Source organism: Lissotriton helveticus, chromosome 3_1 (genome assembly GCF_964261635.1).
Source record: "Lissotriton helveticus chromosome 3_1, aLisHel1.1, whole genome shotgun sequence".
NCBI classification, from domain to species: Eukaryota; Metazoa; Chordata; class Amphibia; order Caudata; family Salamandridae; genus Lissotriton; species Lissotriton helveticus.
Genome location: NC_136061.1, coordinates 543,224,364 through 543,247,067, shown reverse-complemented (window position 1 = coordinate 543,247,067; position 22,704 = coordinate 543,224,364). Strand labels below are relative to the sequence as shown.

The 22,704-nt window shown below is 44.4% G+C and overlaps 1 protein-coding gene across 6 annotated transcripts in view; it reads left to right on the top strand.

Moving 5' to 3' along the window:
- Positions 1-22,704, top strand: part of ANKRD44 (ankyrin repeat domain 44) — a 766,729-nt gene that overhangs the window by 408,837 nt on the left and 335,188 nt on the right. For all 6 annotated transcript variants that reach the window (XM_078680434.1, XM_078680433.1, XM_078680431.1 and 3 more), the window contains one exon: positions 7,249-7,363. In XM_078680434.1, coding sequence (XP_078536560.1) covers positions 7,249-7,363 — 115 coding nt within the window. The remainder of the gene's footprint in view (positions 1-7,248; positions 7,364-22,704) is intronic.

The following is a 22,704-nucleotide window of genomic DNA, read 5'->3' as shown; positions in this document are numbered from 1 at the left end:
TGATATCACCCTTTCACTAGATCTCTCTAAACATTCATCGTAATATAGCACCCTAACTTCGCTACTAATAATGCGTAGCACATTTCATCCACACATTCTGTATGTGTAATATTACTTTGTCTAGTCTCCAGATGAACTCCTTTGTACATTAGCTAATATGATATTCTTAACCTGTTCTCTAAGCATTTATATACATAAATATAAACATTCACATGTATATACAGAAGGGACCGAGCTACTCCATTTAATGTGAAGACTTTACTAGCCACCTGCTTCTTGCATTAACTTTTTTCATCATCAGAAGTAGCTAAACATTATAATAAGATAAACACAATAAATATTAAACCATATAACCAAAAACTGGATTATTCTAGTGCCCTTCTCTTATAACAGCCACAATCTCAGGGGATTAAATACTCGCATACACACTACATAACATACTGTCGAATGAAACTGAAGATAGGTAGGGTCGTCCTTACTATAGTAAACATTTCTACAAGACAGTGCTGTTGCCACAATTAGCTCCCCAATTGAGTGTGTCCGTTCTCCCATACACAGGACATACATGAGTCAGTTTGTGTCTGGTCTCCATGGTTACTGATGCATCGCTTATGAGAACATCATGACGCTCACCGTTTAATGTCCCACGCACAGGATGTTCTGGACATTGTGTATGGGCTGGCAGCTTCCATGCTCTTTAAGAGCAAACCTGTAACAACCCTTTTCCCTAATTTGACTAAGGCTTTTAGAGCAATGGTTCTCATTCAGGTCCATCTCTATAGCCAACCTATATACCTCTCTAACTTCTCTGGTGTCTTGACTACAGAGGGCTCCCTATGTACCTCCATTCGTGGGGCCCTTCACATATCCTGGGTACGGTAAGACTTTTAACTGGCATGAGTGCGATATTGTGGTTTTGGCCATTTACAAGACACTGAATTTTAGTGAGTTAGTGGTGAAGTCAAAATAATGTCTCACTCTGGTTGGGTTTGTGAAAGCAGAAACCTTGGCAGTCTGGGGTGGGAGGAACACCGTGATTTGTTGTTCCATCCACAGGTCAAGAACCGATTAGCTCCTTCTGTCAGCAAAGGCTTTACTGATGCTAAATCTCAAAGCACATAGTTATTTTCTGGTTCATGGCGCTCAGCAATGGAGATACCACTTAAAATCAAGCAGAGAGCTCTCATGGGTACTGGCAAGAGTGTATTTGAGTTTGCGTTGGCTAGCGCGACCCCTGCAGCAGCTGTGGCCCAGTCATCAGACGGGTTTGAGGTTGGCAGCCTGACTCCTTCTGTGAGTAAGTAAGACTAGTGTCTTGACCCAGCGGAGCATTCAGCACTAGTTAAAGCCCCGTCTGTCACCTGCGGAACACAGTGATCAGGTAGGGAAATCCGTGAAACTGTTATATCCTCTTGTAAGCTTTCTGCTAGGAGAGAAGACTTGGGAGATTTTATCAGTGGGGAGGGAGGGGTTTTCTGGGAGTACAGGCGACTTTGCAATGGCTGGTAGTTTGTAGCAGGCCAACCAACACTGCTAGTCAGGGCCGAACTTAGAAAACGTTTTTCAAGCTGAGCAAACTCAAAAACGCCCAATTTCCCCAGATTTGGTTTGGAGTGGTACTTATTCTCCTAGTCCGAACTACTTTTAATGACCTTCATAATAGTTCATTATTTTTGGTTCTGCAAGAGATCATTGAAACCCGTTTAGTAGACAATTAAGTGCATAGCTGATTACTATTACTCCAGTCAAATATTCACCAATCTGCAATGTTCTAAAGAACAAGCTTTAAAACTGCCTCTGTCCATCTGCTTGTGCCATGAAATCAAATGGTAGGGAAAATGCATTTAAAAATAAAATAATATAATAGAGACTGATATGGCGAGGGAATTAATGTCTGGTGTACTAACCTATTTTGCTGTTCCAAACTCTCCTATTGCCAAATAGGGGTGTTTGCAACTGCAAAAGAGGTTTTCCATGTTTACCAAACCCATTTTAGGAGTTGGTAAACTTTCACCAACTCATATTTTGGATTTCTGAATTCACAATTTAGAAGGAGCATTTTCCTTTTCCTCGGCCAGTGTCCCGATTGCCTGGAAGCAAGCATGGGTCTCGCCCATTATTAAAAAAACGACCCTCGATCCCTCCAAACTAGAGAATTTCAGACCCATTTCACTGCTCCCATGGCTGTCCAAACTCGCAGAGGCCCACGTAAACACCATCCTGTCCAAACACATGGATCTAAATAACATCTTAGATCCATCTCAAAACGGATTTAGGCCGGGCCACAGCACTGAGTCTGCCCTCCTAGCCACGTCGGAACATCTCCGGACGATACTTGATGCCGGTCAAAGTGCTGCGCTGATCCTATTGGACCTCAGCGCGGCCTTTGACACGGTATCCCACAACATTCTGCTAAATCGTCTGGCCACTGTGGGTATCTCGGACCGTGCCTTGGAATGGTTCCGCTCCTTCCTGGAGGACAACTTTCCGGGTATCAGCCCCTCCATTCCTCTCCCAGTCCCATTCCATCGGACAGGGAGTCCCTCAGGGCTCTGCACTCAGCCCATCCCTTTTTAACCTATATGTGCAACCACTTGCGGCAGTAGCCAGAGAATGGGACCTCACGCTGGTGTCATACGCCGATGACACGCAGCTGGCTATCACCCTTACCGAGGGTCCCTCTACCTCTGCCGCAAGGTTCAGGGATGGGCTGGCTGCTGTGGCCCAGTGGATGACGGACAATTGTCTGCAGCTTAATGCAGGCAAGACGGAGGTGCTGCTCCTCGGAAAGAACACTAGTCACTGGAACCAGCACTGGTGGCCGTCGTCGTTGGGCACCATCCCACCCCCCAAATCCTTGGTCAAAAACCTAGGCGTCTGGATGGACTTCTCACTCAACTTCCAGACTCACACAAAAAAAGTAGCGGCCACTTGTGTAGGCCTGATGAGGAGCCTCAACCCCATACTCTGCTTCTTTGACCCCAAGGTTCGTCAAATGATTATCCAAGCCACAATTCTTTCCCGCTTGGACTATGCAAATGTCTTACTTCTGGGCGCCAACAAAGCGGAGATAGCACGCCTGCAACGCGTGCAGAACACCGCGGCAAGAACCTTGGTCGGGCTTCCCCGCAGGTGCTCAGCCAAAGCTACAATCCGAAAGTTGCATTGGCTACCTATCGAGTCTCGAATCCAGTTTAAAGCTCTCATCATGATCTTTAAAATCCTTAAAACTGGATGCCCAGAACTTCTCCGGCCACTCCTCACACCTTATGTGCCACAGCGCAATTTGCGCTCTCTAGGCCAACAACTTTTGACGGTCCCCCTCACAAAGCTAGCCCGCACTGGCGGACGCTCTTTCAGAGTACTGGGAGCCAAACTTTGGAACACCCTGCCAGTCAACATTCGCTCTTTGGAAAATCTGTCTGCCTTCCGGAGAGCCGTCAAAACCCACTTATTCCCTCCCCCTTAGGTCCCTCGCTTCCTTATTCTGTCCTCCGTGGAGTTTTTGCGGTTCTTTAGCGCCGGGACGCCTCTTTGCTGGGGCAGCTGTTTGCGCTGTATCAAATTTTAACATAACATAACATAACATTTTGTAGGTGTCCCTTCCAAATCGCAAATTGGTACTCCATGTATAAATGGTTGGCAAACTGATTCCCAGTTGATAACTATTGAAAAGTACCTACTTTGGAAGCCTTGTCCTTTGTGAATTATAAAAAAAACCTTATAGGAGTAGTCAGTCGTCCCTGGGACCACTACCAACTCTCTGTAAAAAAACTTTTTTTTAAAATAAAAAAAGCAGCCTAATTTCTTGTAAGGAACTCGTGCTGCTTTAAAACAATTTTGACCACTATCCTTGAGATAGCCAGAGTGAGTAGCTATTTACAATATACCTTATAAATATTTATTAGCCAGTGCGGACTGAATGTGACCCTCCCCAATTTCACATTTTGTGAACTGACCTATTGGAACATAGGTTGGCTTGCAAAATTCAGTACTGGTCTCAAAAAGACTGTTTGCAAATTGACTAGTTTTTGCAAGCGGTGTAATGATACATTTGGCCTCTAGTTGCTTACGTTCCTATTTTTAGTGCAGGAAAGTTCTCAAGGGGTGCACCTTCTTCATGCAGGAACTTTTCTAACCTACTGTCAAGTTCCCAACTATTTGCTTCGAAGTTTCTTTTCCAGAAAAGGACAAGGGACACTAGTGAATTCAAGGGAAATGGAGGCCACAAAGGTAAATACATAGAGAGCACATCTTGCAAAATCCCTAGGAGAGTGATTTAAATCTAAATGGTCCTGGGTTGTTTTGTATTAAATTTACCACAGAAGGAAAAGGAAACTGTAAGATCTTGTACTAAAAACAGAGGCAATTGTTAGGCTTGCCCAGAGAAGGGGAATTCAGATGGACAAAAATATATATATGGTAAGAGTATTCTGCATCATTCAGAAACTCTGTCCATCACCACCCCCCTTTTCCAATATCGTTTTTATCCACACTATGTGTGGGAGGGTATACTCAGACGTGAGTCCCTTGCTCATTGCACCATCAGGATTCAAGCAAGCCGGGCCGAAGAAGGCTGTGATGCCAGAAACCGGTCCCCGGAAGCTTGTTTCCTTCCCAGTATAAGAATTGGCTTGGTAGTTTGGTTTGCCCTGTTCCCATCATGCACTGGGATAGGAACAGACAAATTTGCCTATAGCCAGGTTCTGAGCTGGGATGGTGCAGTGAGCTAAAAAACGGTGATGGATTAAAACCATGATCTATTGACTTGGAAAGAGTATTCTGCATAATTCAGAAACTCTGTCCATCACCACCCCCCTTTTCCAATATCGTTTTTATCCACACTATGTGTGGGAGGGTATACTCAGACGTGAGTCCCTTGCTCATTGCACCATCAGGATTCAAGCAAGCCGGGCCGAAGAAGGCTGTGATGCCAGAAACCGGTCCCCGGAAGCTTGTTTCCTTCCCAGTATAAGAATTGGCTTGGTAGTTTGGTTTGCCTTGTTCCCATCATGCACTGGGATAGGAACAGACTAATTTGCATATAGCCAGGTTCTGAGCTGGGATGGTGCAGTGAGCTAAAAAACGGTGATGGATTAAAACCATGATCTATTGACTTGGTAAGAGTATTCTGCATCATTCAGAAACTCTGTCCATCACCACCCCCCTTTTCCAATATCGTTTTTATCCACACTATGTGTGGGAGGGTATACTCAGACGTGAGTCCCTTGCTCATTGCACCATCAGGATTCAAGCAAGCCGGGCCGAAGAAGGCTGTGATGCCAGAAACCGGTCCCCGGAAGCTTGTTTCCTTCCCAGTATAAGAATTGGCTTGGTAGTTTGGTTTGCCCTGTTCCCATCATGCACTGGGATAGGAACAGACTAATTTGCATATAGCCAGGTTCTGAGCTGGGATGGTGCAGTGAGCTAAAAAACGGTGATGGATTAAAACCATGATCTATTGACTTGGTAAGAGTATTCTGCATCATTCAGAAACTCTGTCCATCACCACCCCCCTTTTCCAATATCAAAAATATAGCATAGCCAGAGCGGGTAATGGGTGCTTGCTGACTAGAGACCCCTCCTGTCAGACAGGTAGAGGTAGGGAGACTATCTTAATGGATAATCTGAATGATGCTTGCCATAAAAGCATTTACCAACACTATTTCAATGCCCACTGCGAGAAAGTGAAAATCTGCACCCTTCAACGAAGAACATTAAAGTCAAGAAAAGGGAAATTGTGGGCTCAAATCGTTGGAAATGTGAGAGATATGGTCACAGGCTGGTCGCTAGTTTTGAGAGCTGCACAAGATGGTAGAGGAACTCGGTGGCCGGTGGTAGCTGAATGCAGCAGTAATCGCCACACTCTGACAGAAGGCGCAGGTTTGAAAGATCGCCTGATTGTTTTGCTGTGGTCTGTGCTGCCTTTGGTCCATGCATTTATGTGTGTGTGTGTATATATATATATATATATATATATATATATATATCACCAAATACTCCTTCCCATTTGCGCCTTTTCCAAACGCGCGAAGGACGAGCACGGACCACTGAAGTTTTGTTGAACTGCAATGTTTAATCTCACTCCTAAACAGATGCAGCTGCCATTACGCGTTTCGTCCCTCCTAGGGGACTTGATCACATGATATATATATACACACACATATACACACAGATTTATCAAGGTTTTTTTTTACACTAAGGTACACAGGAAAAGTCTTAATTTTTAGGTTTGCCTTTCCACCGATTTGTGCATATTGTTGTTTGAACAATATTGCCAATTCATGACAATGATGACTGCCTAGATGTGTTACTTTAAAAAACGATCATAAATGTAATTTTTGTCTAGTAGTGACATGCGCTGTTTGACCTTATATACGGCCGTCCCTATCACGGGTCCCATGTAATTCTTGATTCCTCTGTAAATTGTGTTTTTGGTCGAATCGCAGAACTACAACCTCCCTGATAATCTCAGGAGCATTTCATCGGCAGAAATATCGACACTTACCACCGGAATTGGGTATAGTATTTCTGATTCCTGTGGTAAATCCCGTGTTGATGGCACTCCAGGGGGAGAAGTTTGAATCATATACCTTGACATGATACATTCACACTGCATCAGTAATTTGGGTGCGATATTCCCCAGGGATCTTTGATGGACGCTGTATGGACATCTTTTTCTTGCATGCCTACACTTGTGACTTTTTTCAACCTTTCTGGTCGTTTCCTTGCTTGTATTATAAAGGTGAATTTTATGCAAGATATTAATGTAAACGTGTATGCTGAATATAAAAGCAACCCCACGTTATTCCATTTGTGAAGCGTTCTGAAACTGTTTGGATTGCTTCGCGCTATAAAACTGATAACGATTAATGAATAAAAGTAAATAAACAGGGCGAAGTCAAGGAGACCTTTAAATGTCGTGCCTCTGGCGCCTGGATACAGTCATCAGGATATGAATGTTTAAAGGGCTAACCTCCTCCTGCCGCGTGCCATTCTGATAGGCCCTGACACTGATGGCGCACGAGACCCCTGCATGCTGCAGACATTTCTCTCTGCGTGTTCCTTACATATGAGAGCACTTTGCCTCAGGCCGTCTTTGTTTCAGCTGTTGCCGTAAAAAATCTGCCTCGACTAGAATATAAGCGCTTGAAGCGTGGGTTGGAGTGATGCGAGCTGACATTTATTGTTACCGGGTCACACGCGAAGTCGGAATGTGTTACACTGTGTTTAAATTGTCTCTTCCAGGAGGAGAAATTGACTGTGTGGATAAGGATGGCAACACCCCTCTCCACGTGGCGGCAAGATACGGCCACGAGCTGCTGATCAACACCCTCATCACCAGCGGGGCGGACGCGGCAAGGTAGGGGACCGGACCACTGCTGCGCAGTGTGGGGGCCGCGCGGCCTTGTATGCAAGGATGTGTGATGTCTTATTTCAGGTGTATTCTGTAAATGTTTGCTATGTACTCATCATGGATGTAGACTGTGACACAGGGGTGACTAATTCAGGTACTGGGGAAGGGATGACACCGAGTGGTGCAATTATCTCCAGTACTGACCATTAAAGAATGCAAGGTCACGCTGGAGCTTGGCATCGTACATTATTAGCTGCGCCTGCACTGACCAAAAAGAATGCAAGCTCATGCTGGTGCTTGGCATAGTACATTATTAGCTGCGCCTGCACTGACCAAAAAAGAATGCAAGGTCATGCTGTGCTTAGCATTGTACATTATTAGCTGCGCCTGAACTGACCCATAAAGAATGCAAGGTCACGCTGGAGCTTGGCATGGTACATTAGTAGCTGCTCCTGAACAGACACATAAAGAATGCAAGGTCACGCTGCAGCTTGGCATGGTACATTATTGCACCTCACCTGACCCATAAAGAATGCAAGGTCACGCTGGTGCTTGGCATGGTACATTGTTAGCTGCTCCTGAACTGACACATAAAGAATGCAAGGTCACGCTGGAGCTTGGCATGGTACATTATTGCGCCTGAACTGACCCATAAAGAATGCAAGGTCACGCTGGTGCTTGGCATGGTACATTAGTAGCTGCTCCTGAACTGACACATAAAGAATGCAAGGTCACGCAGGAGCTTGGCATGGTACATTATTGCGCCTGAACTGACCATTAAGAATGCAAGGTCACGCTGGTGCTTGCCATGGTACATTATTAGCTGCTCCTAAACTGACCCATAAAGAATGCAAGGTCATGCTGGTACTTGGCATGGTACATTATTGCGCCTGAACTGACCCATAAAGAAAGCAAGGTCACGCTAGTGCTTGGCATGGCACATTATTAGCTGCGCCTGACCTGGCCAATAAAGAATGCAAGGCCACGCTATTCTTGGCACGGTACATTATTAGCTGCTCCTGAACTGACCCATAAAGAATGCAAGGTCACGCTGTGCTTGGCATGGTACATTATTGCGCCTGAACTGAGCCATGAGGACTGCAAGGTCACGCTGGTGCTTGGCATGGCGCATTATTAGATGCGCTTGACCTGGCCAATAAAGAATGCAAGGCCACGCTATTCTTGGCATGCATGGTACATTATTAGCTGCTCCTGAACTGACCCATAAAGAATGCAAGGTCACGCTGTGCTTGGCATGGTACATTATTGCGCCTGAACTGATCCATGAGGAATGCAAGGTCACGCTGGTGCTTGGCATGGCGCATTATTAGATGCGCTTGACCTGGCCAATAAAGAATGCAAGGCCACGCTATTCTTGGCATGCATGGTACATTATTAGCTGCTCCTGAACTGACCCATAAAGAATGCAAGGTCACGCTGTGCTTGGCATGGTACATTATTGCGCCTGAACTGATCCATGAGGAATGCAAGGTCACGCTGGTGCTTGGCATGGCGCATTATTAGATGCGCTTGACCTGGCCAATAAAGAATGCAAGGCCACGCTATTCTTGGCATGGTACATTATTAGCTGCTCCTGAATTTACCCAAAAAGAAAGGAAGGTCACACTGGACATAGGGTGTGCCAAAGTTTGCTCCAGAACAGGATAATAACGTACAGATTAGCTGCTCTCCAAGGAATGTATCCCCTTCTGATCGTTGAGTGTTTTCTATGTGCTTAGCCTCTTATACCACATGATGCTGGTCGGCACACATTGGTATTGAGGTAAGAATGGAAGGTAACACGGGGCTTGTTCATGGTACAATTGACTCCAGAACAGACAATTACTTAATGCAAGGTAACATAGCATGCTATGTGATGGGAATAAGCTCAGAGCAATGGCCCTTATGTAGCAACACATTTCCCCATAGACACAGAGGGGGCTATTTACAAAGATAAACTTACACGTGAGTAAATCTATATGCTTAAGTTTACTCTCACACTTTTGAGTAACTTTTCTTATTTTTGGCTACTCACCATTTATGAGTGTAAAGTTGCTCAAAAGTCTAGACTTGCATACCTTACATTTCCCCGCTACCTTAATTTAGGGGTTGGGGCCTAATTTATGAGTATAAAATTACTACTTTCACATGGAGACGGGGATCTCCTCTACTGGGGCGTGAATCTCTCTATTGTAAAGTATAGGGAAATGTTTATTAGTTTAAAAATAAATCAGTAAAACTATTTTAATCTTAAATATGCATGAACAAATAATTTAAAATACTTATTTTAAATGTAGCTGATGGTCCCTTGAATCCTTCATCAGTACACTGGACACTGTACATAAGCACTAGTTGCCATCTTACACCAGCTGATAGAATTGGATACCAATAGGACACTGTACCCCAACACAATGATTAACAGCTACCTAGAAGCATGTAGGTTTGTAGTATCCACGAAACTGGCCCATATACTAGTCCTTGATTCTATACTAGCTACCAAGCAGCACCCAGGGTTCCTGGAATGTAACAGTGACACACGTTACACTGCACCGCAGACCCAAACTCTACACAAGATGCCAAGCAGCACCGGATCCAGCACCCAGCCCTGGGCTCGGCAGCGGATGGGTGTTGGAAGGTACTGACTGCACCCCTTGCTCGTGTCCCTTCCCTACAGCATGCTAATATTGCAAAGCGCTTTATCTTCATTTCAGGGAATCGTGTACAACTGTTGTCAGACAGTTCCCTTTTTGATAGGAATCTAGTGATGTTATTTCATGTATCAACTTCTCACATTAATGGCTGTTTAGTAAACAGCAGTTTGTGTTTAAAATTGAAACTACAAGTCCCAGAATGCCAAATGTTTCTATGGGAATACTTGGCTGCTGCACCTGCTCTGTGTGTGGATAGCTTGAAACCTGCTGACCATGCTCTACCCTCATCTTTTTCCCATACTCTGTGAGAACAGCCTGAGCCGCTGCTGACCATACTGTGCATGAGAGAAGCCTGAGCAGCTGCTGACTGTGCTGTACATGAGGAGCAGGGGCGGTTTCTCCATTAGGACTCTGGAGTTGCGCCCCTCTAAAATTCCTACGTTTACCTAAAAAAAATTAAATAGATTTATTTATTTAGAGATTTGATCGTACCTCTAAACAAATTGATGAGTTTAAATGTGAGCTGTCTGTCCTAGGCTGCCTACCCCACCTCACTCTGAGGAAGGAGGCGGAGCCAGGCACTAAATCAACTTTCTGCAGTGTGATGCGGGTCTTCTATTTCTAATTCCCTTCACTGCCATTTTAGTCTATAGTGGTATCCACTGTAGACCAATGACACTGTCAGCATCACCTTTTCGGCATTAGACTCTGTATCCCTGCATAAGGCCAGACACCTGTCATTCACAGGCATAGATCCCCCCCTTTCCCATTTGACACACGATATCGCTGGATGCAAGCACGTGTGATTTGGCGCCTTGTTCTTGGTAATGGGAAGTGTTATAATGCTAATCTTGTGTTATGTATATTGTGCTGAGGCCCCTGGTCACTGTAACATCCCCCACTGTGACACGCAGGCACTGGCTGCAGGTCGCTGGCCCCTTTAGAAGTGGAACTGCTGTATTTGTTCCCCTGCAAAACAAATCCATAAAACGAGCAGGGTTTTTGTTTCCATGCAAAGTTGATAAAAATATGATATCCAAGCGAAGTACTAAGGTAGAAATATGTGCTTATAGTAAAGACAGTTACATGCTGTATGGCTGTTTGAAATGGGATTTTTGGTAGGCAAGGGCATGTGCCAAAGCCAGGCAGAAACCACCACTCTAGTCGGGATAAGGGAGTTACACTCCTAAAATAACCCCTGCTCACCCCCTTGGTAGCTTGGCACGAGCAGTCAGGCTTATCTTAGAGGCAGTGTGTAAACCATTTGCACATAACCAACAGTAATACAGTGTAAAAACTACAAAAGGACACCACACCAGTTTAGAAAAATATCCAATATATTATTATGTATTTAAGGCAAGACCAAAAACTATCAAAATCAACAATTCAGTATTTAAAAAGTCTTCAGTTATCAAAATATGCTTAAACAGTTCCTTGGTGTCGATAGCTCCATCCGGGGCTATCATGGCGTTGTGGATAAACCAATCCAAACAGTTCTGGCTGACCGCGACGTTGCGGGCCGGCTACGGTGACGGGAAGACCCGCAAACAGTACCTTTTAGAAATGCAGGGCGTCGGTGACCTCTTGTTGAGCTTCCGAAAGTACAGCATCCACAGGTGTCCATTCCAGAGGTCTGTGCAGGAGTCGTCTTGGCCCTCAAAGTCACACACGTTGCAGATCGATCTCCTCTCTGTTGGAGTCAGGAGCGCTGGCATCGGCAGCTGTCGGGTACTGTGGTGCACAGCGGTGTGGCATGAGGTGTCCACAGGTCATGGTGCGAGCAGCAGCTTGGTGTTGGCATCAGATTGTGTCGTCGGTGAGACCAGGATCGTGGTGCTGACAGATCACGGTACGTGCAGCTTCGTCGTCGTTGCGAAAGTGCTGTGGTTGGCTGACGAACTGGAGTCGATGGCATCGGTAGGCCTAGGCTGCGGTGCTGGATGAGAGCAGTGTGTCGTGTACCTTTCCGAGCGGTGCCTTCAACCACGGTGCAAGCAGCGGCTTAGATTTCAGCGTGGATACCAAGGCGTCGTCGCGAGGTGGTGCGGCGTTCACAGGTCACGGTGCGAGCAGTGGCTCGGTGACGGTGTCAGCAGGCATCGTCGTGAGACCAGGGGTGTGGTGCGGTGTTGGGGCAGTGCCCTCTGCGATGCCTTCAGGACAAGGAGTCAACAGCGGCGTGCTAGACTTCATCGGGTGGCTTTTCTTCTGTTACAGCACAAAACACAGAGTCCCCTGTGCTGAAGGCAGAATAGCTTGAAGTCTTTGCTGTTCCTGAGACTTCTTGAACAAGGGGGCAAGCTCTACCTCAAGCCCTTGGAGAAACTCACAAAGTAGATTGCAGAAAGTTCAGTCCAGTCCTTTCACTGCCCAAGACCGAAATAGCCACTGCAGGCCAACACAGCAAAGCACACAGCAAAGTGGTCGTTCCTCCTCACAGCTTTTCTGGCTCTTCTTCTTGGCAGTCTTCTTGGTCCAAAAGAGTTCTAAATTTCAGGGGTCTGGGCCCCAATATTTATATCCCAAAATCCTTGGATCTCCTAGGCAGAGAGTGTCTGTGCCCAGCCAGAACAAGTTCTGCCTTCTCTGGTGTGACAGGAGGTGCGGACGGCATTGTCAGAGGCAGACCAGGCCCTTTGAGGTGCAAGGATATCTCCTCCTCTTCCCCAATTGCAGCTCAGGTCTATTCAGCCCTTTTCTGACCCATCTAGACTATCTGGAGCCACTCCTGCTCCCCAGCCTTCTGTCATCCAAAACTCAGACAGGCAATCCACATTCCAGCAGAGGCACACAGAATGACTGAGCAAGAAAATACCTACCTTCTAAATGTGCTATTTTCAAACACAGAATGTAAAAAATCACCTTCACTAAAAGATGCATCTTTAGATTCTGAGTTCATGCATACTGAACTTTGTTTTCCTACCTAACTCTCCGGACCAGTTATGTTTATAAGATGTTATAACCAAACTCCACATTCTGTCCTATGGGGAACAGGTAGCCTTGCAATAGTGAAAAACGAAATTGGCCGTAATTCACTATCGGGACATGCCACACACACCAGGGCATGTCCTACCTTTCACATACACCGCACCCTTCCCACAGGGGTACCTTGGGCCTACCTTAGGGGTGGCTGACATGTAAGAAAACGGAAGGTTAGAGACTGGCAAGTGTGTGCACTGGCAGAGTCGACATGGCAGTTACAAACTGCGCGCAGACTCTGCAATGGTAGGTCTGAGTTACCTTTTCAGGGCCACTCACATGGGTGGCACAATCAATGCTGTAGGCCCACTAGTAGCATTTGATTTACAGGCCCTGGCACACTTAGTGCACATTACTATGGATTAACAAGTAAATCAAATATCCAATCATGGAAACAGTAATCCATAACACAATTTACAGAGAGCATATGCACTTAAGCTCTGATTAGCAGTTGTAAAGTGCCCAGAGTACTAAAACCAACACAAACCGGTCAGGAAAAAATAGGAGGAAGAAGCAAAAAAGTTTGGGATAACCATGCAAAAAGGGCCATTTCAAACAATGGTGAAGACAGTTACATGGTGTATGGTGTTAAAACTGGCCCTATCTTCATGCCCTTAACATTAATGCCAAAAACATATATTGATTACCAACAATGAACGTTAAAAACGTTAGGTAATGCATTTCAACGATTTAGTTCCTCTTTTATTTTACATGTTTTACTTAATCTTGCATTCCCCAGGAGTGTTAGCTATTTCATCATGTTGTGTATCTGTCTTTTTATTGCTCTTGTATAGTGCATACTTTGAGTCGTGCCAGGTATTTATGAGGAACTTTGATTAAGTACTCTGGCGCTGAGGCTGAAGCCAAAGCAAAGTGCCTGCCAGTGACTTGGCCTCTTTGCAGAGAACACAGGACAATGGCCAGGTATTCTAGTTGCAATTGAAATTCTATGTGAATGTGTGTATGAAGGGAGTACACAGATGTCAAAATATTTACAAGGCAAATTTAAAAGAAAATAAAGTGCTTAAATGGGAGTTAGTGCTGTGTATATTTGGGGGCGGTGTAGTTAGGGTAATGCAAGAAAGTGCATTCAGGAGAGAGTGAAAAGAGGGTGCTGAAGAGGAAAGAGATGAGGTTGAAGATGTGCTGAGGGACAAGATGTGGAAAGAAAAGGGAAAGCATATCGAACATAAAGCGCACATAACTGAAGGCCAAAACTCCTTTTACAGAACTCAGTCTCACAACTTCAGAATTGAAATCTTTTAAATGTTGATTATTTATAACAAATCATTGTTGTTACTCATTTATCTTAAACAGCTAACACCCATTGACAAAGCCAATAGTACTGGCTGGTTTTAACTGTGTGTCAGTTAATGTGTTATATATCTGGATGCAGTAACATCTCAGAGAGAAACCAAAATACCAGTCGGGTGACAAAGCAAGGAAATCCCAGAAAAATATTTTGCATGTTTTCTTTTAGATAGCCCTAACTTTTTTCATCCCACTTAAAGACCTGTCTGCATATATTTCTATATGCTGATTGCAGCCAGCAGCCGTGGGTGTTTCTCGAAACATGGTTAGAACATTTTCTTCCAAAGTCGCTGCTGCATGCAGTGCAAGACACTGGGCAAGCTCCCACTTTAAAGTGCATGATGTTGTCGTACTGTATGATTTGCAAATTACAGTAACTGTTAAACATAATTATTAAACATAATTATGCATAAGATATGGGTTATTTTTTAATGTATTTAATATTTCAAGACTATACGTATCTACTGATTTATAAACCTTGCTTTCTCACTGAATTCAATTGCCTAAAATACACCATTTGCCTATTTATTTTCATTTTTTTGCGGGAGTAGTCTCCCCTCCCCCCCCTTCCGAACCCCACATTTCTCTATTAAGCATTCTCGCTTCGCTCGCTACATAAAAGTCATACCCAACTTATATGCCCTGCCACTTTTGAATGTCACCAGCCGCCACTGCATGAGGGAACCCTACACAGCTGCTGATCGTGATGTGCATGAGAAAAGTCTGCTCAGGTGCATCTTCTGTTGTACCTGCTCTGTGTGAAGAGAGCTTGCACAGTCGCAGTGATGGTGGCAGCTCTGGCCCTTAGTGCGGCTCACTGAAAACATGACAGTGACCCTCCTATTAAGGTTAGCATAGCTGGAGAGATCCCGCATTGTTTGGTCACACTGAGCTAAGCCAATCTGAGAGAGCTAAAGGCAGAAGCCAGAACCATAGCAGTGAAGCAGCAAATTAACCTCCTCTTTCTATGCCGCCCCCTGCAGGCTGTGTAAATGTGCTGTGTTGTTCATGGATCAGTAATTAGTGCACTTTCTTCAGGATCACTTTAAGGCTGTTGGACAAAGAATACTGCGTGCATAAACAGCCCAATGGCAGGTGTACCTCCTTAAGCTAGACCGGGCTTTTGAGTCAACAGCACCTTGCACATTTGGAATTTTGAGTATTCCATATTGCTGTTGAAAGTGAGACTGCAAGTTCCACAATGCAAAATGCTAATGCCTTAAATGAAAATATTAGTGGACAGCGTCACAGACTACATGGTCACTTGGCAGAAAAGAAAGTAGTGAAAAAACGTAGTAATAGTAATTATAGTCCTCCCTGCTTTAAAGGTCTGACAAGTTTCCACTGCACACATTTAATTTATCGCATCTACAACTGTATAACTGCATATATATTTCTCTAACTTTTCCTTCTGCTTTGAAGCATTGCAAAGCAGTACAGATTTACACAAAATTTGGCAGAACGCTAGAGCTTTACTCAGGAAGTGTGCTTTTTGTGATTTAGTGTAATTCTGGACTTCTGCTTTTGAGAAATTATGTAAAAAAGTATAGATATCCGTTGCAGTGGGACTCCCGCAGGACTCATGCAGGATAAAAACAACAAAACAGGAATTCTGATTTGTCGTGACCACTGGAGTTCTGTGTTACTGAATGATGTGATTGGTGGCTACCATATGAAGAAAAATGTGTTGGCCACCATTACGGGACTCGGAGACTTGGTCCCTAACCTGAAAATATTTTTTAAACTTATTGCATGGGGCAGGGTACGGATACCCTGACCTGCTACCCACTGTGGGAGGTGGTGAATGAGGGAGGGGTCTCAGAGGGACCGGAGGAGCCAAAACATTTTTGGGCATCGTCACAGGACTACCTTGGGCCCCAACGCCGTCCCCCTGTGTGTTCCTGCAGGACCAAAAAAAAATAAAGAAAAAAGAACATGTGGTATTGGGGACTATTGATAGTTGGCTGCCAGCAGGGGTTCAATGTGGTGCCTGGCTGCAGGTGGGGCTCTGGGGCCACCTCCGTGCTTTGTGGCCACCCCACCACTAGTACCTTGCCTTGTACACAACATTTATGTGTGTATATTTGTACAGCACATGGGTGCCTTCTACGTAGATATGAAGAGAGAGGCAAAATGATTCAATCAGTAATGCCAATAGAAAGAAATATGTATTGGAACTAAGAGGGTGAGAGATGGCCCTGGCGGACTCTGCTGGGGAAGGTCGCCTTGGTGAGTCAAAGACAGGGATTAAGACAATTTGAAAGTGACCACTGAAGACCATTTGATAGTATAAACTCTAAGGACAAAATCAGTGCCATGTAATAGAATCCCACTGAGTACCTCAAGATAGAAGCATCTGATGGTCAGCGGTGTCAAAAGATAACCAGGCTTGTATTACTGCACCTTTGAGTGACTCTCATGCCAGGTTGAAAGCCAGCCTTGAGATGCTCTTAACTATGGAGATTTCATGATCCAAGGGACCAGCATTTTGAGTGCTTGTTTGGGGAGGGGATGTGGTCTCAAGGCTAGACTGCTGAATTTCTAGCTGGGAAACCAAGGTTCGAGCCTCGGGGTCAACTCCACATCCTGTGATTCTGGGCAAATCGCCTAATCTCCCTGTGACTAACCCCCCCCCCCCTTACCCCCCCAAAAATGAATGTCCTTGTGTAACGTGACTGGTGATCATGTAAAGCGCTCCAATACCTTCGCACTATATAAATCTGCAAAAAAAAAATCAAATGTGTGACTTAAATCATGACTCACAAGTAGCATCAGAGACAAAATGAGATAAACGATTGCTAGAAGGAATTCACTAGCTAATCACGTTAGTGGGAACCGGGGACATTCAATTAGGCTTTCAGAGATCCACTCAAAAGGTATTTGGTGTTGTTGAATATTGTGCATGAGATAAAATCTGTTAGTTTATTTATAATATCAAGGAAATACTTTGTTGTAAGATACACAAAGAGTGTGTGTCATCCATTTTTTACCATCTGTTTCAACGGGTTGCTAGTCCATGAGGTGAATGATCTGACTCTCTCTCAATATTATGGCAGGATTTCCAGTCGTTCTTGTTTCCCGGCATAGCCTATGAATATTGTAGCTATTTGGTACAAAACCCACCAGCACGCGGCCAGAATAGTTCGTTATTCTAGGCTCAAATAACGTTGAACTATTATAGCATGAATCAGGAAGGCGCATTTTACAGCTAATCAGGCGTCTACAAGCAAATCAGCCGATAAAGTAAAAATTGCATTTACCGGAAGAGGTAATTAGATGGCAACCTGCCTTATAATGATGTACATGTTGAACTGGCAACTCCTCTTTAAGCTGATCACCACTTTATGAGCCAAAAGTGTAAACTTGCCATTTAAATAAAAAATTATGCCAGGAAGCGGCATGCCTGGCCTTTGTGATTATCTCATACTTATTCATGTAAGGCCAAGCCACGTTTATCTTGATGATATTTTGTACTGCTGAGTACAGGTCTTTATTATTAACCTCGATATTTTGACATAGAAACATAATTTAGGGGTTTTCTTCCTTCAATAAATTTTACGCACCATTTAAAATATTTTTCATTATGCTTCCCCTGACCCCCGCACTGTTTTTTCTGCAAGGTTACTCACTCCTCAGCAATCTGTTATTTTTTTCCAGTCCATCAGTAAAGTTACGCTGTCATATGACAATGTTGTTTTTGTTGCGTAAACTGTTGCCTTGAGGGTAGAGTGCATTGAGCATCTGAGCTTTTGTCACCCCTTGAATTGAATCAGAAAAAACTATTAATATTGTATGCCAAGCAGAATAGCTTGTAGCTTTGCTGTAGATATTGTCTCCTTTTACGTTACAAAGGTAAATCTTTATTAGTATGGAGTGTGGTTCTGGAAACTGCACAAAGGATTCAATCGGTTCAAAGATAGCATTGCCAGAATCATTTGAGTTCCATAATAATAATATAAATACTGTTACCTAGACAAGAAAACCATTTCTAAATCAACTAGAAAGCAAAGTTATATTATCTTGCTTTAATCATAGTATGTGCCCTCTCTTTAAAGACATTTGCACATAGACTTCTTGGACTTTACTTCATTGTCAAATGCGGTTGAGAAACGTTCTTCACCCCATAACAGTATCTAAACTAGATTACCAGATAATTCCATGTTTGCAGGCTGCCAGGCTTCCTGTCTCGGAGTTTCCTTTTCTCCGAATTCTGATCATGCTGTTTTATCTGATATTGAATTGTTATATATCGCTTTCTATAGCCCTTTCAAGGCCTAAACTGCTCCGTGTGTGATCTGATTGCGCTCTCTCAGTAGTGCTTCTTACCCCCGGAGAGGTTGTGAATCTCTCAGATTTGTATTGGGTTCCTGCATACCCTTTGGTTGAAAGGTTGTTAGTTGGTCTACATGGTATATATTGTGTGTGGTTTGAAAGATGTGTTGGTAGCAGCGTGTGCCTAATGTTACTGTGCATAAGTATGGGGTGTAGTGGAGAGTGTGAGAATAGATGCACTCGTGTATGCAGGTGCTTATCAACTTAAGGGAGAACAGTGTCAAATGTAGAACCTGACATTGATGTGCTTCTGTATGGTCCACTGTGCATATGGAGTCCATTTAGCATCGGAAGACCCAACCCAACGGATTTACCACTAGAGTAATAGAGTGCTATATCGAGTCTACTCAGGAGTGACAGAAGGACCCATCCATTGGGGATGATTTGAACCACCACAGCATTGCTAAATGGAGTCACACAGGAGTGACAGATGCCCCATCCAATGGTGGTGCTGTTAAACCAACAACGAAGCATTTGGAGTACCCCCAGGAGCAACAGAAAGCTCACCCAAAAGGTGCAACTAGGAGTGACTGGAATGAGGAAAGACAGCAGAGGTTCATGCTTAAGGTTCATTCCAAGCCCAAACAGGAAAGACGTCACAGATCGTAATATTCGGGGACGAAGCTGCAGAAAACCTAGTGGTAACCCTGTGTCTTTTCTACCTAAGGTGTGTGTAGTGATCTAGTCCACTCAGTTCAGGTGATTCAAAGAGGTTTTATTATGATGATAAAAGATCACAGGGAGACCATAAGTAGATCAGATTAAGACTTGAGTAAGACCCCACCAGGAGCAGCCAGCTCAACCCGGTCAACCGTCATTTCTCTCTGCAGATTCCCAACATTCTGACAGCATCATCACATTAACATTCCACTGGTGATAGAATGGCATTGCATCAGCATTAGCAGGATATAACATATCCCCCTTTCTTAGGTGATGAATGGTGCTATCCTTCAGGGCATTTTTCCAGCAGCCTGGAAAAAGGCCATTGTTAAGCCCCTTTTAAAAAAACCTACCTTGGACCCAGAAAATCTTAAAAACTTCAGGCCCATTTCCCTGCTCCCTGCCCCTGCTAAGATGCTGGAGTCTCACCTTAATTCTCATCTCACCACTTTTCTTGATTCCTCTTGCTACCTGGACCAATCCCAACATGGGTTCAGGAAATTACACAGCACAGAATCTGCACTTACTGTGGTGATGAATAATATCCGAACTAAGGTTGACCAAGGACAGACCACCCTGTTAGTCCTTTTGGATCTGACGGCAGCATTCGATACCCTGTCCCCCTCGACTTTAACAACTCGTCTGAGTGAGGCCGGGGTGCAGGGCCCAGCGCTGAGTCTGCTGTCTTCCTTTTTAGAACTCAGGGAGCAGAGGGTTAAGCTTGGAGAGTTCCTCTCCCCTGCTAAACCGTTGCAATATGGGGGTCCCTCAAGGGTCAGCGTTAAGTCCGACCCTGATCAATATCTATGTGGCCCCCCTTGCCAGGTTAGTTAAATCGCAGGGGATGGAGGTTGTATCATATGCAGATGATACACAGATTATGGTGTCCTTGACCCACTCGGTCAGCACCACCGCGTTCAGCTTCAGGAATTGCATGCAAGTAGTTGCAGAATGGATGATCCGCAATTCCCTGAAGCTGAATGGCGATAAAACCGAGGTGCTGATCTTTGTTAAGGACCAGGATGTCTGGTCCAGTGAGTGGTGACCTCCATCATTAGGAGCCTGTCCTACTCCATCGCCTTCTGCCAGGAACCTTGGAGTCATCTTTGATTCCTCGCTGGCTATGAACCTGCAGGTAAATCGAACGGTGGCTACCTGTTGGGGAGTCATTAGGATTCTGAGGAGAATCCCCCACTATCTCTCCCCTCAGGCACGTAAACAGACTGTAGTCGCGTTGGTGTCTTCTCGATTAGACTACTGCAACGCTCTGTATGCAGATATTAATAAGGGCCATATTCAACGCCTTCAGAGCGTGCAGAATGCTGCGGTGAGATTTGTGTTGGATGCCCCCAAGTCCTTCTCTGCTACCCTAGCCAGGAAGAACCTCCATTGGCTCCCGATCCAGCAAAGAATTGTGTTCAAAATCCTCTGTCTGGTTTTTGGAGCTCTTCTGGCAGGACCATCTGATGCTCTAGGATCTCTGTTAACCTCCTACTCTCCTAGTAGGAGCCTTCGCTCTTCCAATAAGAATCTTTTGTGCATCCCGCGTAGCAAAAAAGTCAGATGGGGAGGCAGGGCCTTTGCCACCGTGGCCCCCCGTCTTTGGAACGCCCTCCCCTCCGACATAAAGATGCAACCTTCGTTGCCTCTTTTTAGGAAAGCATTAAAAACATGGTGCTTTATTAAGGCTTACCAATAAGCTTGCTATGTGGATATCTTCTTTGGATTAGGCGCCTTGATGCCCTTTGGGCTAAGTAGCGCATTATAAGATGGACTTCATTCATTCAGACGGGAAAACAAAAAGCTAGAAACGGAAAAGAAGGACCTGAAAAAGCGAAAGCAAAATGATTATACAAAAGCAAAAAGAACAACAATGAAAGAACAACCAACAAAAGAAGAACAATGAGAGAACAACATCGAAAGAAGAGCAACAAGAGGGAAATCAAGAAACAAAGAAGAAAGGAAAACAAGCATAGAAACCATCCTCCCTTCTTACACAACAGAAAAGGAGAAAAAAACAACGTCAGAGAAAAGGATAAAAGAAAGCACCCAAAACTGCCCCAAAGCACACCCACTGGCCAGAACAGGAGTGAATGGAGGCTGAAAATGGAAAACTAACAGAACACAGGGTTACAGGCTGCGACGAACGCAGAGGAAGGAAACACGACAGAAAAGCAGAGGAAAGTCCAGAATCCACAAGAGACACGAGAAGAAGACCTAATAAGGAAAACAGAAAAGAAGAAAGAAACCAGGATGATGAGGAAAAGTAAGGATGATTCCCCATCTAAACACCATTATCGTTACGCAATGACAAACATGTAATGCAAAGATAACAGTGCAAAAATAGCAATAAAAGTACAATATAAACGGACCATACTTAGCAATGAAAGCATGAAATGCACACAAATAAGATAAAAACGTAAGCTAAATATGTGAACTAGAATGCATGGGTGAGAGCCCATGACTAATCTCTTGAGATAGAGGTGTGTGGTGCACAAAACTGGGAACACTCCCCATACACATCCAAGTGTAAGGACAAACTTTATGTGGAAAAACCACGCAGTGCACTGTAGTAATTAACCGTGTTAAATCAACACATATGAGTGGGTACTCATGACATATTCCAAACAATAAAAAGACAGTGTATGGGTGGGAACCCATAAACTTAATGCAAAGGGGCTACACCCTTGCATAGCTCCCAGGAGGGAGAAAGAACAGAGTTGTGCACACCCTATATAGGGTAAAACAATAAGACGAGAGGTGTCCGTGTATGGACAAATAGTGTGAAGATTCCACACTGTGCACTAAAACAAAATAAATGTTAGCTTTTCAGGTAGGAACCTGAATACATGGGTAGGAACCCGTGACTTAAATGTGGTTAGGAACCCAAACAAATGGGTAGGAACCCATGACAAATCTCTATGGATAGAAAAGCACTGAGGTTCTGTGGTTTTCGGGACCGGACTCCATTTTGTTTGCGTCGTCTGAAGACGCCATTTTATGTTGCCCTCACGTAGGCTTAGGTGGTAAACGAACGAACGAAGTTGCATGGGCCTCGTTCCTGTAAGCATTAACAGGCCCTTTTTGATTTGCGTCACCTGAAACTGACCCTTTTCGAAGCCAGTTTTCTCTAGTCGATCGTTGTCTGAATTCCCAATCAATGTTCAGGATATCGTTAACTTTTAGTTTCTTGCACATATCTTATCCTACTCAACATCTGAATTGTTTCTTTTCTTTACGATTTTTCATTACATGGGTAGTGCTTTCAATTATGGGTTTGTCCGGCTTGTGGTAATCGAATTGGGGACAGTCCTAATAATTAACTTGTGGGTTGGTACCATGTAAAGTGAGCTTTTTGGAATGTAACAATGTGTGTAAAATGTATTTGATTCGTCAGAATTTGCCGCAGTGAGT